At 36.2% G+C, this 16,159-nt stretch overlaps 1 protein-coding gene across 3 annotated transcripts in view; it reads right to left on the minus strand.

Annotated features, from left to right (window-relative positions):
* Positions 1–16,159, minus strand: part of LOC149531783 (uncharacterized) — a 228,612-nt gene that overhangs the window by 70,379 nt on the left and 142,074 nt on the right. For all 3 annotated transcript variants that reach the window (XR_016359263.1, XM_089811893.1, XM_089811894.1), the window contains exon 11: positions 1,729–1,817. Coding sequence is in view for 2 of the 3 variants with exons in the window: in XM_089811893.1 (XP_089668019.1) it covers positions 1,729–1,817 (89 nt within the window). In the remaining variant the exon portion in view is untranslated. The remainder of the gene's footprint in view (positions 1–1,728; positions 1,818–16,159) is intronic.

Consider the following 16,159-nt stretch of genomic DNA (forward strand, 5'->3'; position numbering starts at 1 on the left):
CATTTGTACGTATGTATGGATGTATGATTATGCAAGTGACCAAATTAGCTTCTATTTGATGATTTTATAGCGTCCTTAAGCTTTATTCAATAATGGGTACATAAAACAAGTTTAAAATTGTTTTAAAACTCTAAATCTCAAGGGTATTTTCATTTTGTTGAGTCACTGTCGAGTCATGAATCAAGTCGCCTTATCGAGACCAAACCAGCAAACAATGATAAATACCAATGTGCTATAGCGACACACCTCAACTCTCCCCACACCCACATCGACCCTATAGAGGATTCTTGTCATTTGTGGAATGAGTATGTTTTCAAGATGCCTTGACGCAAGTGACACACCCTTCTCCAGAGTCCACGCCATCACCACCAGGTGTAAACAAGGATGTGCCACTCGAACTGGGGACATTTCTAAGGCATCCCTCTAATTTGGGGACTTTGGGAAAATTTAAGGATGTCTTGGGGACCCCTAGATACTTATCCACATCCCTCACTGCACCAAAACTTTCATCCATACATACATGATATAGTTGGAAAAATGAAGTTCTAAAGAAAATAGGGCATTTTTTTAATTGTTCTACAAATAACCCTAACCCTTATGGTTTATGGAAACCACCCACACCCTATTGGACTAACTACCAATGTTCCCCTTCGAGATTCGTAACATTGCTTAACCGCCTTATGTGTTCTATAAGTTTAGTGGTTGTATCAAGCATTGACTAGTAGATCTTTTGGTGCAATGGCAACCCTAACTTGTAACAAGTGGTGTCAGAGCTTGGTCACAGGATCGAATCTCTTTAGGTAACACCAAAGGGAAGATTGTTGGATTAACCACCAATGTACCCCTTTGGGATTTGTGGCATGGCTTAACCACCTTGTATGTTCTATAAATTTAGTGCTTGTATCGGACATTGATAGGTTGATCCTTTGGTGCACCCGCAACCCTAGCTTGTAACACACCCTCTCATAAAAAGAAGAAATTAAGATCCTAGCCTTGATCCAAATCAATATCAACTTTCGACAGCATTTTGCAAGGCTGCAAGCTGCAAGAGTGAGAGCATAGCCAAGCCTTTTTCAGTTGAGTGTGAGCACCAAGAAGAGTGAGAGCAACAAAGACTTCTAGTTGCAAAAAATATAGAGGTAATATTGTGAAAACAGCAACTGCTACCATCCCCATGCCATTCATAAATCTAGGCCATTGGTACCCCCATCCTCAAGGCCTGTCCCCACATCCCGAAACTCCAACATGGATATATGCCCATCAAAATTACCATCATGAGAAAGTTGAAGTGAATAGATAACACCTTGAACTTTGATACTTAAAACTCTCTTCAAATCCACATTTTAGCAATTCTTCATCTCTAATTACATCTCAAAATGTTTATATTTATAATATCTATGATCACATTAATTATTTATTTAGTACTTCATTAAAAAGACAGGTGCTTGCCTTCACCCATTTGTTCTTAACCCTTTTACAGTAAAATAAATAGAAATTTTTGAGGTGTTGAGAATCAATGAAATGGATTTCCATTCAAAGCTCTTAGCAAAATATACATAAGCCACTTAAAACTCGCACTTTGTATAACAGTTTGGTATTGCTTTTATACATCCACTGTGTATGTTAATTTATAGAGACAGCGATAAACTGCTATATTTCACATTCTACCTGGCAAGATAATTGCAAAATGAGAAGCAATTAAAATTTGAAGAAAATAATAATACTCACAGTCAGTAGCAATCGAAAATCTGTTGATTGCTGCTTAAGAAGAATGCCAAGTTTGGAACGAAAATTTTTAATACGATGACCCTCATCAACTGCAAGACAGAAAGATAAAAACAAAAATCAAAAGATGATTTGAGATCATTTGTCCATACATTGCTCCTGCATATTTATTTTGAAATTTGAAATGTCAACCATCAGATTTAAAAGCAGAATACTTTGTAACAAACTCAAAAGTTAAAGGACCACCATTCTCACCCCAAATTTGGCACTATTGCATGCCTGCCCCCCAAACTCAGTTCTTCCATTAGAAAAAAATACTAAATAAACTACACTAGCCAGCACATTAATCTATGTATACTAAACGAATAAATTCTAGACAAATGCCCAATGATAAAGTAAATGCTTTATCTGCTAAACACTTATTTTTCAAATAAGGGTGATTATATACTAGCAACAAGCATATATTATTAAAATTCCCACATCATACCCAGTGTGATGACCCCATCTTTGTCCTAATAATGCCATAACAATAAATTACATATCAGGTCAATGGGTGGCAGCATCTCAACATAGATAGAAGATAGATAGTAGCTAATTGTACATAGAAAATAAGAGTTCAAGCAGATAGTTTGCACATTGTTTCCAGAAAAAGCCAACAATCGTGAAGCCTTGTAATAAGATGAGTGTCCTGGTTGGTATTTAAAGGCACAACAGAATCTGATATGAGAACGAGTTAGGATCCAGGATGACAAGATCAATACAACAAGGAAGAAGTATGGTTGTTAATATAGATGTGGATCTCACCTCACACGTAAAAAGTATTCATGGCAACACTATCATTGCAACAATCATCATACAATCAACATGATTAAGTTACAATATCTCAGAGAGGATCATATGGGCAAGTCCTCTTTGATATCTACCCAAAGTAAAGAGCATCATCCCCTTATAATATGTTGACTGGCCAAAGGGTGTTTCACTTCAGCCAATCAAATACCAACTATCACATTAAGAAAGTGTGCCAAATAGATGAATAGCACGTTGCAACAGAACCTTTATTGATATCAATGTCATACCAAGGGAGAAGAACATCATTGTGATGAAAGAAGAATGAGATCAGAAAGTATAATAAATTGGTCAGAAAATAATGGTTAGCAACATAGTAGTGCTAATCAGATGATAAACATTGATTAGACATTATTGGCATCATTGTATAACTTGTATCACTATCAACAGACCATCAATTATCCCTCTTGGAATGTTGCATCCAATTGGTCAAGATTTCACCCATACACCTTATACAGATGTACATTGTGCAGTCAGTGTTAATGACAAGAAGAGCAGTAGTAGAGGAGCATTCTTTGGTGGAAATCGCCCTGTATCTGGTTAAGCAAGAAACAAGCACTGATTTCACTATCTACGGCAGAGGCAAAATCTATTGTTGAAGCGACTTGCCATACACAGGTTCTATAGATGAAATAGACAATCTAAGACATATAGGTTGAGTACAAGCATCCTGTCACCATATGCTGTAATAATATGAGTGCTAACAACATATCAAAGAGTCTAGTTATGCACTCAATGACAAAGGACATTACAATTAGGTATCAGTATTAAGTACATGAGCCGAAAATAAACTTGGAGTATGTTTGCTACAAAGGATCCGATTGCAGATATTTCCACAAAAAGTCTTTCAAAAGAAACTCTTTTGCACTTGAGGGAAAAATTGGGAGTAATATCACTCTCATATACTCACAAAGTTCTTCTAGAGAAACATGTGCTCGGGGGAGAAGTAGAGTAAGGGGGAGCTTTCCAGTTTAAGAAAAATGTCAAGTTTGGAACAAAAAAAATTTTAATCTAATTCAAGCTCTATCAAGGTTGCTATCAATGAAAAGGGGGGTTTGTTCGAATATTATCATTGATGTCAAAATACTACAATTAAGAAGTTTATTAGGACTAGAGGTTTGAAACCATTAAGGACAGCACATGTTACAAATGTGGAGCAGGGATAAATAATGATAGAAAATCTGATGCAACTTTATATAGTCAGGATCATTGTCAACTTGTGTTGGAGTTTTTGCATGCAAAAAGATATTTTATGCTAAAAGGGAAGGCATAATGCTTTTAACCACCCATTTTTGGTGGCAATTGGAAACAAACTATAAAACATTGGGCCGATCCTATAGTTTTAGCACCCAAAGATAAAGAGGGAAAAGATAATTAAATAAAATTTATAATCCACACGGGCCAGCCTGTCTTGTGTAGTTGCGACCACAAAAATTTAGAGGCATGTTTAATGGGTATGACTAGAAGTTTTTAGGCTCCTTTTACTTCAACTTGCTGAATATCATTCCTACTTTAAGAACATAGCTACAGTAGACGAGGAGATTATTAGAAGAAATCAAGTATACTTAAGAGCAAATTTAGGAAATAAAATCAGGCATTTGGAGCATACCTAAGGCAAAATGTGTGACACTATTTTTCAAATTTCCGAGCATTCATTAAAGATCTTATTGCAGATCTGAGTGGAGATTTACTGCAGATTAAGAAGAAAACTATACTTTGTTCATAAACATAAGCAGATCTTAAAGATCATCTAGAGCATATCCAAATACACCATTATTAATTTGCAATCCAAATGTAAGTGCCTTCTACTTTAAAAGATCAGGGGGCTGGAGCCTCTCACTGAAGAGATTGGTGTCTCTTGTGGGTTTGTGCCTACAATGATTGTCAAATGTTTCCTATATGAGCACTATTTTGCAATGGTCTCTCCCACAAGGGAGTCCACATAAAATCAGGCGTGCATCTTGTGTTCTTCATTGCTAGATCTTTCTCATGACTATTGCTCCGTGGTTTCTATAGTTTAATTAAGTGAAAATCGTTTTATACAGATTTACCAACCCTTCCCCTTCCCATATAAGCACGTGTGCTTTCTTCAGTGTCTTTTGTGTAATTGATGTTGAGAGATGCTTTTTTATTCAGAAAGCATTACTGTTTTTCCATTTTACTGCTATATTTACCCTTTTGGCCTTTTGGGGAAAATAAAGTGTATCAAGGAAAATCATGAAGCCTTATAATAGGACGAGTTTCCTGGTTGATATTTAAAGGCACAAAAGAACGTAATATGAGAACTAGTTAGGATGCAAGATGACAAGATCGAGAAAACAAGGTAGAAGTATGGTTCTTATTATAGATGTCGATGTCACCTCACTTGTAAAGAGTACATGGAAACACTATCATTGCAACAATCATCATACAATCATCATGCTGAAGTTACAAAATCCCATAGAGGATAATAAGGGCAAGTCCTCTTTGATATCTCTACCCGAAGTAAAAAGCATCATCCAGTTATAATATGTTGACTGCCCAAACGATGTTTCACTTCAGCCATTCATAAGAGGTTATTTCCAAAAAAATTGATCACTCAAGGATACCTGAGGGCTATTTTGACCTTTCCCCACATTCCCAAAAATGTTTCCAATAGTGATTGGGTTTGAGGATGCAAGGGATATATTTTGAGGGTGCATAGCACAGAATCCTAGATAAGATCATCTCATACACTCTTTGAACACTAGGAAGACATCTGAATTTAATACCTATAGGAAGACTACCAAAAATATCATTAGATTTGTGCGATTAACAAATCTCGTAGGTGTTTATATGAAGTGTTTGACAATGGCCAATCCAAGCAATGGCAGTGTTGAAATATGTCTCTTGTACTCAATGCACAAATCCTATTAATATGCTTTCTTGATACTATTTATCCATCTATGTATTGATTGTTTGTTGGCTTCAAATAGATACAAGCGTCAATTGATTGATGACTATGTTCCTCTTGAACAGCATCAATTCCTTCAAAAAAATTATGTATCATCAAGGAAAGTAGTATGATATAATTAGATAAACTCTAATCTTTGGCTGACCAACACAAGTCTTCCTTTTAAATATTCATGCATGAATAAAGGTAGATATTACTCATGTATCTGGCATGCATTGGCATCTGTATTATTAATTCATGTATGTATGTATTACTTGAATTTATGTGCTTTCCTTAGTATGTATTACTTGAATTGAATGTAAGTAATGCAAGTGATTGACATTAATTATGAAAATTCAATCACTTGCATTACTTGAACTTATGTGCTCTCCTTCAAGGCAAAACAACCTATTTAGAAACATCAAATGACTATGAGAGAGCAAAAAACCAATTCAGAACACCTTTTTAGGGTACGTGTACCCCAAAAAATATTTTAAAATGCAAATAAATCACTTTATTTCCACGTCCGTGGGCGGGTTCTTGGCTGGGTTCCAACCTAGTTCAATTTTCCCAGCCTGGTCTGCCCAGGTTCGAACCAGGATTCGAAAATTGAACCCTGGTCGAACCAGACCAAAGATGATAAGTTCACATAGCATATGTTATCTCAACATAACATAATCCACCACAGTTACTTCATAAGCACATAGAATAAAGTCACACACATGCTTTTCACCATGCCTGCTTGCAAAGGGTAGAACAAGGACTTTTATCTCAAAAACTTCTCCCAGAGAAGGATACATATCCATTGTGTCTACTTGCCAACGGTGGTCCACCATACCTACTTGCGGAGGGTGGAACAACGGCTTTCACCTCACACTTCTCTCAAAGAAGAATGCATTTCCACAATGCCTGCTCGCAGAGGATGGTCCACCAGACCGACTTGCAGAGGATGGAACAAGGGCTTTCACCTCAAACTTCTTTCAGAGCAGAATGCATTTCCACCATGCCTGCTCACAAAGGGTGGTCCACCATACCTACTCGTAGAGGGTGGAATGAAGACTTTCACCTCAAACTTCTCTCAAAGATGAATATTAATATCTAAGATTTTCTCTTAACAGATACTCCCTCTCAGCAAGCACAACTTTAATAACAGAGACTCCCTCTCAGCAAAGACAACTAACATTTTCTCTTAACAAAGACTCCCACTCAGCAAGAACAGCTACAATCAGATAGTTAAGATTACCTCCCTCTAAGACTGAACATCTCCCTCTGAATCACTAGCCCTCTCTAAATGCAAATATGAATTATCAATGAAGAAACATCATTATATTCATAATGTCACCTCATCTCATAACTTCTTGTTGCACTCTAGCCCTGCAACCAAGAGAGATAAACCCATTATATAAAAATGCATATACCAGTTTATGATCACTATTCAAAATAAGTTACTTATCTCTTTTGCTAACCTTCCTCAAGAAGAATCTCAGCATGCAAAATATATAAATAAGGCAAACCAACACCATCGCAGAATTGTGTAGCTATAGTGTATCTGAAAACAAAGGAGTAGATGCCAGTAGAAGATAACCATGGTGCTCTCCTTTTCAAGAAGGGTGACATCTATTGGACTACTTGTTTGCCACCATGTCCACTACTGTGAGTTGAATAGCCACTCTGAGATGCTTGTGAAGGTTATCCATATTGTCTCTTCCCTTCATTGGAAGTTCTAACAATGGTATTCATAAACCACAACAATTATAGAGCTGTGTCCAGAGGAACATGAGCAGCAGTTGTGGTGACTATATTGCTTTCCAGGAGCAATTCAAGCTCATGTCTGACTTATCATCTCAAGCCTCCACCCGTGTATGACAGAAAAAATTGCAAACAGAGCTACCAACATTGTTACCTACATGCAGAAATAATCTCCCAGCTGATCTTGTAGCTAGCTCAATCAAGTAATCCGTTTGTATAGCTATTCACTGTGATTTTATGAGACCCCAGACTATATCAGAATGGAGTCGAGACTGTCATCTGGAAGGAGTTATGCCCTTTGAGTACAAGTGGATACCTTGCAACTAATTGTCTATGATAAGCGTTAAATCCTTCACTGTTTCTATAGCATAACAAAATTCTTTTAGTTCTGATTGTAAAAACAATTCCTGAAATGAGTTGCAAATTATTTGCCTGCCCTTGAGAATAATCATGCCAATCAGATCCATGGAAAGTAATCACTGCCCAGGGATCAAAAAGTTCCAAAAGAAAACGTTACACCATCATCAATATGCCTCTCATGCGATGGTATGCTATATGTTATACGAGCAAGGAAGAAATCAACCAAAAATTGAAAAACTTTTTCTTAAGCAACCCGACAAAAAGAAGACACTGAGGACCTTTGAATATATTTGACGTTACAAGAGAGATGCCCAAAACAGTGCTACGGACACTCAACGTACACAAAAATAAAAATAAGAAAATAAAACAGGATTTTTTTATTATTATTTGTCATTATGAACATACACACCAGCTTGGAACATGAAACAACATATCATCAAGCAATAGATGTTAACTTTAACCTGCAAATTTAAAGGATGGGAAGAGCAAATAAAAAGTAACGTATCTAATTATGATGATGACACTTTCCCAGTTGAAAATCAATAGAAGAATATATAAAGGTTCTGAGAATGTTCAAGACAGCATCACATTAAGATCTTAATCGGGAAAAACTTTACAAAACCAGATCAGGAGAACACGATTCTCCACTCCTCTCTATGGTCACCTGCAAAATCAAAACTAAGAAGGATAGAAAGCACGCACATTAGTCCATGAGGAAACCAAAGAGAACACAATTTCATGCATAGCCCAATACAGGGTGATGAGAACACAAATCTTGAACCAGCACGAGCAGTAACATCTTGAAAGATGCCACGCAACCATCCACGATAGCACAAGTTATCACAAGGATTATAAACAATACACCAACTATTGGAATACTAGACTGGAATCACTCCCCACCTGGAAGCATACTCGATCTGTAGAAACCAGTCAAAGAAGTTGCTCATCGAGTTGTCTTTTCACAATGAAGAGGAGTTGGAAGCTAAAAGAGACCCATCGTCAAAGAGAAAACACCATAGCAAAGATGCTTGTTGGTAATTGACTAATCACAACATGCCTGAAAAGCTCCTTTAGCCTTCTGCAAATTTCGTGCTCAATATACCATATCACCAAATAATGGTCCAAATTCTTCTACACAAGAATCCTTGTATCACAGATCTTCTATTAGATCGTCACTCTTAGTAAAAGTAGGGTATTGATTAATCTTCCCTCAAGGGCCCATTATTTACTTATTAGCAAACTGATTTCAGTGCACAACATACTCCTTGAATGAGTGCCACCCATATTGCTGAAAGCAACTCGTCCATGCAACTTCTCAACTTCTCTTATAGCTTGGTATTCACTGACATGGGTAAGGATTGCATGTCAGGCCTATTGAACAATCCCTATTTCATGTTGTTGTCTGGACACACATTGTTTCTCTCTAAGCATAATTGTGCCCAGACTGGGCTATTTAGCAACAGTGCTAGGAGATGGAGCAGGTTATGGTACAGAGTCATGTGTTGTGACAATCACTTTCTTAATTCCTAAATTCCATATTTTCACATTTCGGTCTTTGTATGCTCTAACACACTCCATTTGTAGATTGAAAAGTTCAAGAAGTCGGGTCTGCACTAACATCATGTCTGCTCTCCAATATTTGATTTCCCTCTGGAAATATATAAATTCCTTGACATTCAATCTAGGATATGAGAAACAACACTACCCATTGATACACATAGAATTCTGAGAAGCTTTATTAAGTTACAAATTTCAGTGTTCCCTCAATTGTTGTTATCGAACGTGCCTCTGATACTATGTTAAGTTTTTACCCAGTAATTAGATAAACAGCAATGAAAGAGTATAAACAATACACAAAGACTCCATATATTTATCCTAGGAAAACCCTTCCACTTGATGGGAAAAACTGAGCCACGCCAACAAAATATCACTATTATTGACAATCAATGTTCAAGAACAAGGCTTTCACCTAGCTAGTTTACATAAAGCAAGTCATCACATAAATAGATTGCATAAGACTCTTCATATTTCACATGAAGGTATCTTTGTGTCCCAAAAATAAGACACTTCATACTTCCATATATACAACACTTCAAATTTTCATACGCATGCCTCTTCGCATGGTGTATGACAGGTCTTTTTACATAATATTAACTTAAATATAATCACAAATATCTCTTTCAGCTAAAGATGACCATAACGATCATAACAAAGAAATTTCTCTCATAAAATCATAGATAAAGATCTCTATCACAGTTACAAACTTCAACATGTTTGACTTTAACACATCCCCCGTCATTTTTGAGGAGATTGATCTACAAGCAAAGTGGAACACTGAGGTTGATGATCTGGTCTTAAGTTATGAAGACTTGGAATAGCTTAATCAGGGGGGATAGAGAGCAAAAGTTGTAGCAATGGTAGGAAAGCTAGAGTGCATGGAGACCCATTGGAGGACTCTGAGGCTAAGAGTGAGGGATCTAAGGATGGTGAAGATGAGGATGTGAACGTCAGTCTCGATCAAAGGCATACACATAGGAAGGTTTCATGGTCGACTAGTCATTGTTATAGATTACTATGAGCCTTAATCTTCTAGGCTCTAGCCTTTAATTTGATATACATTTTGAACTTTTGACTCTACAAGCAGAGTGGAACACTGAGGTTAATGATTTGGTCTAAGTTATGAAGACTTGGAACAGGTTAATCAGGTGGATAGAGAGCAAAAGTTGTAGTAATGGTAGGAAAGCTAGAGTGCATGGAGACCCATTGGAGGACTCTGAGGCTAAGAGTGAGGGATCTAAGGATGATGAAGATGAGGATGTGAACGTCAGTCTCAATCAAAGGCATACACATAGGAAGGTTTCATGGTCGACTAGTCATTGTTATAGATTACTATGAGCCTTAATCTTCTAGGCTCTAGCTTTTAATTTGATATACATTTTGAACTTTCGACTCCATGGGTTTCATATTTCATGAATATTGTAGACATTTGATAGCGATGCTTTTTATTTTCAAAAGTGTTATTTAGTTTACCTCATTTTCTTCGTAAATTTGCATTTATACTTATGTTATCAATGTAAACATGTACATGTGTTAATTGCAAAATGCATGAAAAAAGTTTAGCTGAATCCAAATGCTAAGTCAAAGTCAAAGTCAAAAATCACCTTGTTGAGTTTGAGGCGGTGAGTCTTATAACACTAATTGAAATCAATAGTTCCAAATGAGTTGTCGATTGGTAGTTACTAGTGATTTGTTGTAAACACATAATTGTTGTATGCTAGTACTTTTGTTTATTTTTATGATTAATAGAGTAAGGTAGTAAAAATCTGTCGTCGTTGCAATTATCGATCATGGAAATTATATAATTCACAGGCAAGTAATATGACAATGTAATGGGCTAACCCATGGGTGAACAGTAAGTAGCTAATACTGAAGAACAAGAATGCACAATTAAAAACAAACCAACACAAGACTTACCGTAACTATCAAAAGTATCCATAAACTCATACATACGAAAGGAGCCTCTCCAATGAGAGATCCCTAAGAGCAACATTCAAGATAACCTAACACTGAATGATGAAGCTGACTATTCTCTGGAGACTACCAAGATTGCTTGCACATAATCTTATAACCCTTCAAGACCTCAAGGAAGAGAGGGATTGGAAGCAACTAGAAAAAAACTACTACAACATAAGAACAAAACCGGAGGGGAGTAAGATTGTGACACCACTAGAAGGCGAACAGCTGAACAAAATCCCTTCAATACAAGAGAAAAGTGAGTGAGTAAGACAATCGAGAAGAATAGTACAACAAAGGACGACAAAGGAAAAGCCCAAGTTCATCAAGAAGGAAAAATCAAAGCATTAGTCGAAGTCCTAGTCAAAAGTAGAGGAAGAATCTCATAGACAATATGCAAGCAAAAAGCAATTGGGTGGAACTTGTAAGACACAAACTAATCCCAAACAAAGCATACAATGCCCTTGTTTAACAAATAAGCAACACATTCATACATTCAATATTGGAAAAAGATGCTTGAGAGTAACTTATACTACATATTACAACTATATATATTGGTGGTGATGACTTCCGAGAGAAGAGAGTACAAGAACCTAGTCCAAGGAACATTGAGAGTGGACTTGTAGAGGACTTGTACATGGTTGTGAGTGCAATGTAATGTCTTGTTGCAAGATTGTTGGAAGCATGAATGCTGATGATATTCCTATGGGGGAGTATTTTAGAAAGTTGAACCTAAGAATGCAGATGAAGCATGTAAAGATGATTGCTAGAAACAAGCCATGAAAAAGGAAGTGGATCAGATAGTAAAGAATGAGACATGAGAATTGGTTCCGAGAGCAGCAGACAAGAATGTGATACGAACTAAATGGGTATTCAAGAACAAGATGAATGAACAAGGTGAAGTTGTAAGGAACAAGGCAAGATTGGTATGTAAAGGTTACTCACAGCAAGAAGGAATAGATTATGATGAGACCTGTCCTCCAGTGGCTAGAATGGAAGCAGTAAGATTATTCTTAGCCTATGCAGCACAAAAGAAATTCAAAGTATATCGGATGGATGTCAAGTCAACATTTCTGAATGGAGAACTTGAAGAAGTCTACATTTAACAGCCTGAAGGATACCCTTTGACAGATGACAAGGACAGAGTATGCGGACTGAAGAAAGCATTGTATGGCTTGAAGCAAGCACCGAGAATTTGGTATGCAAGGTTGGACAAGCATTTGACAAAGCTTGGATATAGAAAAGGTATGGCAGACAATAATCTATGCTAGAAAGAAATTGATGATGGTCTGATGATTTTGGTAATATTTGTTGATGACATCATATTTGGAAGAAATGATGAAGAAAGTAAGAAGTTTGCAGAAGAGATGTGTTGGTGCCCAAAACCGTAGATTAGAATCCTACGAGCCTTGCCTGCTCAATGCTGGGACATCTAATTGGTTGTGGCCAACTTGACAGGATCAATCAATTCAATCTAGATCCTCTACGCTTTTGGCTCTGCAAAACCAAGGCCGATGCACCTAATCCTAGACAACAAACTTGGATCCAAGACGTTTATAGCAAATAGATTCAATGCAAAGACAGTTTCTTCAAATGGAAGAGTTTAAGAAAACTTTTGGATTGGTAATGGTGAGTATTAATCTTCGAAAATACGATTACTTTAATAAACTTGTGGATGCTGAAATAAGATTAAAAGTGAATTATTAAAATAGATAGATATCAAACCCTTAAAAGAAAAAATATTAGAATATTGTCAGTAAACATATTGAGAATTATGAGCGAATTTAATGATCAGTGCTAATATTTAATAGGGCGATAGAGTCAAAACTATATGTTTTCATATACAACTCTATGAAATTATGTATATTAAATCTATAAAAAATTCAGTTATTAGGATGCATCAAATAACCTCGTATTTATGCGTATTTAAACTAGTCTATGATGTTTTAACCCTTATAGGGAGAAAATAGATACAAATAAAGAAACAATCACAATATTTGTATTTGTCGGGTTTAAAAAGCAACGAACAATTTGATCCACTTATCCTAATAACAAATTATTAATAGAAAATAAAGAGGATCACAAAGGACAAACTATATAGTACTTTACCTCTAAAGCAAATAAAAATCTTACTAATTATATTGCAGAAAGAATTGTATTGAAGACATTCAAATGTTAATGCTCCATTCAACACAATTTTCACACAATATTGAAATTAATGCCCAATAGTTCACTATCCAAGAGCTTGGTTCAAACTTCAATCTTTTTCAAGGAAAAAATTTAAATGTCATATAAGCTTTAGGAATGCAGAGAGTTTTTTTTTTTTTTAAATATGAACAATGTCCTTTGTTTGATTTTACATTACATATTTATAAAGCACCAAAAGGCATTGGTTACTTAATCAAACCTTGCACCTTTCCAATACTAATAACTAACCATTCTTAAGTATTTAATATAAGTTTTAAATATATCCAAATATAACCGGCGGTTCAATTACTCGTCTTATATTTCTTTGTCAGCATGTATTTATGCCCTTTGCGTCCACCGCTTGAACATGTATTCATCAATTCACAATATGTGTGTTCTATTTTTCGATGGTGCTTGCAGAATCGAATGCGATCCTTCAGACAAATAAAAAACTCCATGCTCACGCACATACCTCCAGACCTGCAACAGAGATACCATAACATTAGTGACATAAAATATTAATAGAAACTCCTCAACCATCGATGCAAATCTCCTTGCTCAAGCGGCCCTACCCTTCCATTGTGTTGGTGCTTATCCTCTCAAACCTGTATTGTCGTCCTATGTTACTTTTGTGATATAAGGCTTTTAAAAACATAACATGGCAAAGACCAAAACATAGCAAGAATCGCAAGAAGATGGGGACAGAAGTTCCTTTCAACATTCCTCAACAAAAAACGGATGAAGCAAACTATTACACATGGGCAAGCACGTTTCATGATACATTGCTCGAATATAGTATCATTCAAATCTTCCCTCAATGATTTTGATACTGCTTTCGAGCTGTGCTCGATACTGTACACATTTATTTTTATTATGATCTTCAGACATCTTCATACACACATGACTCTCCAGTCCCATCTTCTTTGTTGTGATTTTTAACTTCAGTTCTCTTTCTTTCAATTGTATTTATATCATGTATAAATCTGCCTGGGCCTCTTCAACCGAGATTGTTGCTACATAAGACTGTTGTGGATACCAAATCATTGGTTCTATCATATATTTTCTTTAGAAAAAAGCCTTGCTACTGCACTATCTCCATCGTGGCTCCTGGAGCTTGAAACTCATCATTTTTCACACCATCAGTACTGAGTGCAATATGGATTACCATTCATTTGTCAATGTTCTATGGCATGGGACGAGACTCCAAAAGAAAATAGTGAAGACAGGCTTTGGCTGGGCAGGCTGCAAGGAAAGTTAGTTGCATTTTCAGGTCCATATGTCCTTTGCTTCATAAATCATGCAAGTACCAGCTTTTCTGAATAGAATCAGATGAATGCTTCTCTATATTCAGAATACAACTCTGAACTGTACCATTCTCGGTCTGTCTCCAATCTTCGTGTATATGAAACAATCCCCTGCTTGCCCATACAATTTCATTGATGATTTTCATGGAATTAGTAATTTTTTCAAATCTCTTTACTTACTGCACATTTCCTCAAGCCTTCATTGATGTGATATAAATAACCTTCATGTCTGGTCTAAAATTTGAACAATTGAAGCATTATCAATTTTGTAGATAATGTCTTCTTACTTCGAGTTGGTGCTCACATTCTTGAAGAAAGATAATATAAAATATATCTTCCTTCAGCCCATCGTCTGAAACTCCCCATATGTAATAATGTAGAGATCAAGCCTCAAATATATATACTGTAAACGTAAGCTTCAGCCTTTGCCATAAAATGAACAATCCTGAACGATAAATGTGAACTCCTTCCTAATTCTCACCCAAGAGCAGTCAGTGCTGAATAACTTCTTGTAAAATCTGGAGTTGCTATTGTTAGTTCAATCTGATCTGGATGAAACATATATGAACACACAACCCTACATAGTAAATCTTTTGATCATATCCATATATTTTACTGAAATGAAAAGAGTCCCAATCTGAATAGTCTGTTTCACAACTTGAAAAAATTAGACAATGCGCACAAATAGATTCTAGAATCTTGGGTTTCATCAAGATGAAGAAAGAATTTGTGATGAGCGTGATAGGAGAAATGAAATATTTTCCAGGATTGCAGATTGTACAGAATAAATAAGGAATATTTATTTCTCAGACTAAGTACTTGAAGGATTTACTGAAAAGGTTTGGTTTGGAAACATGTACACCCGTTGGAACACTTATGGTAATTGGACACAAGTTATCTACAAAGGATGAGACACCTACTGTTGAGCAGAAGAAGTACAGATCTACGATTGGAGATTTGCAATATCTGACTCACACAAGGCCGGATATAGCAAATGCAGTTGGAATTGTTGCAAGATTCCAAGCTGATACCAGAGAAGCACATTATGCAATAGTTAAAAGGATATCCAGATATCTGAAGGGAACATCTAAGTTCAGATTGTGGTATGATAGATCTAATGATTTTACTCTAAGTGCTTATACTGATGCTGATTGGGCAAGCAGTATGGATGACAGAAAAAACATCAGTGGTGGAGCATTCTTTCTTGGAGGAAGATGGGTTTCTTGCTTGAGCAAGAAGTAGGATTGTACATCACAAAGTACAGCAGAAGCAGAATATGTTGCTGCAGTAAACAACTACAATCAAGTTGTTTGGATGAAATAGATGCTGAAGGATATAAGGATAGAAATCAGTGAACCTATTGTCATAAATTGTGACAACACAAGCACAATAAATATGTCTAAGAATCCAGTGTTGCATTCGAAGACTAAGCACATTTCAATTAAGTATCACATGTTGAGAGAGAGAGTTGTAGATAAGGAAATTAGATTGGAGTATGTAAGCACGAAAGAGCAGATTGCAGATATATTCACTAAGCCTCTTCCCAATAAGACTTTTGACTATT

The sequence above is a fragment of the Cupressus sempervirens genome, chromosome 11 (assembly GCF_028749045.1).
Source record: "Cupressus sempervirens isolate cs-2001-9-10 chromosome 11, ASM2874904v1, whole genome shotgun sequence".
In the NCBI taxonomy this organism is placed as follows: domain Eukaryota; kingdom Viridiplantae; phylum Streptophyta; class Pinopsida; order Cupressales; family Cupressaceae; genus Cupressus; species Cupressus sempervirens.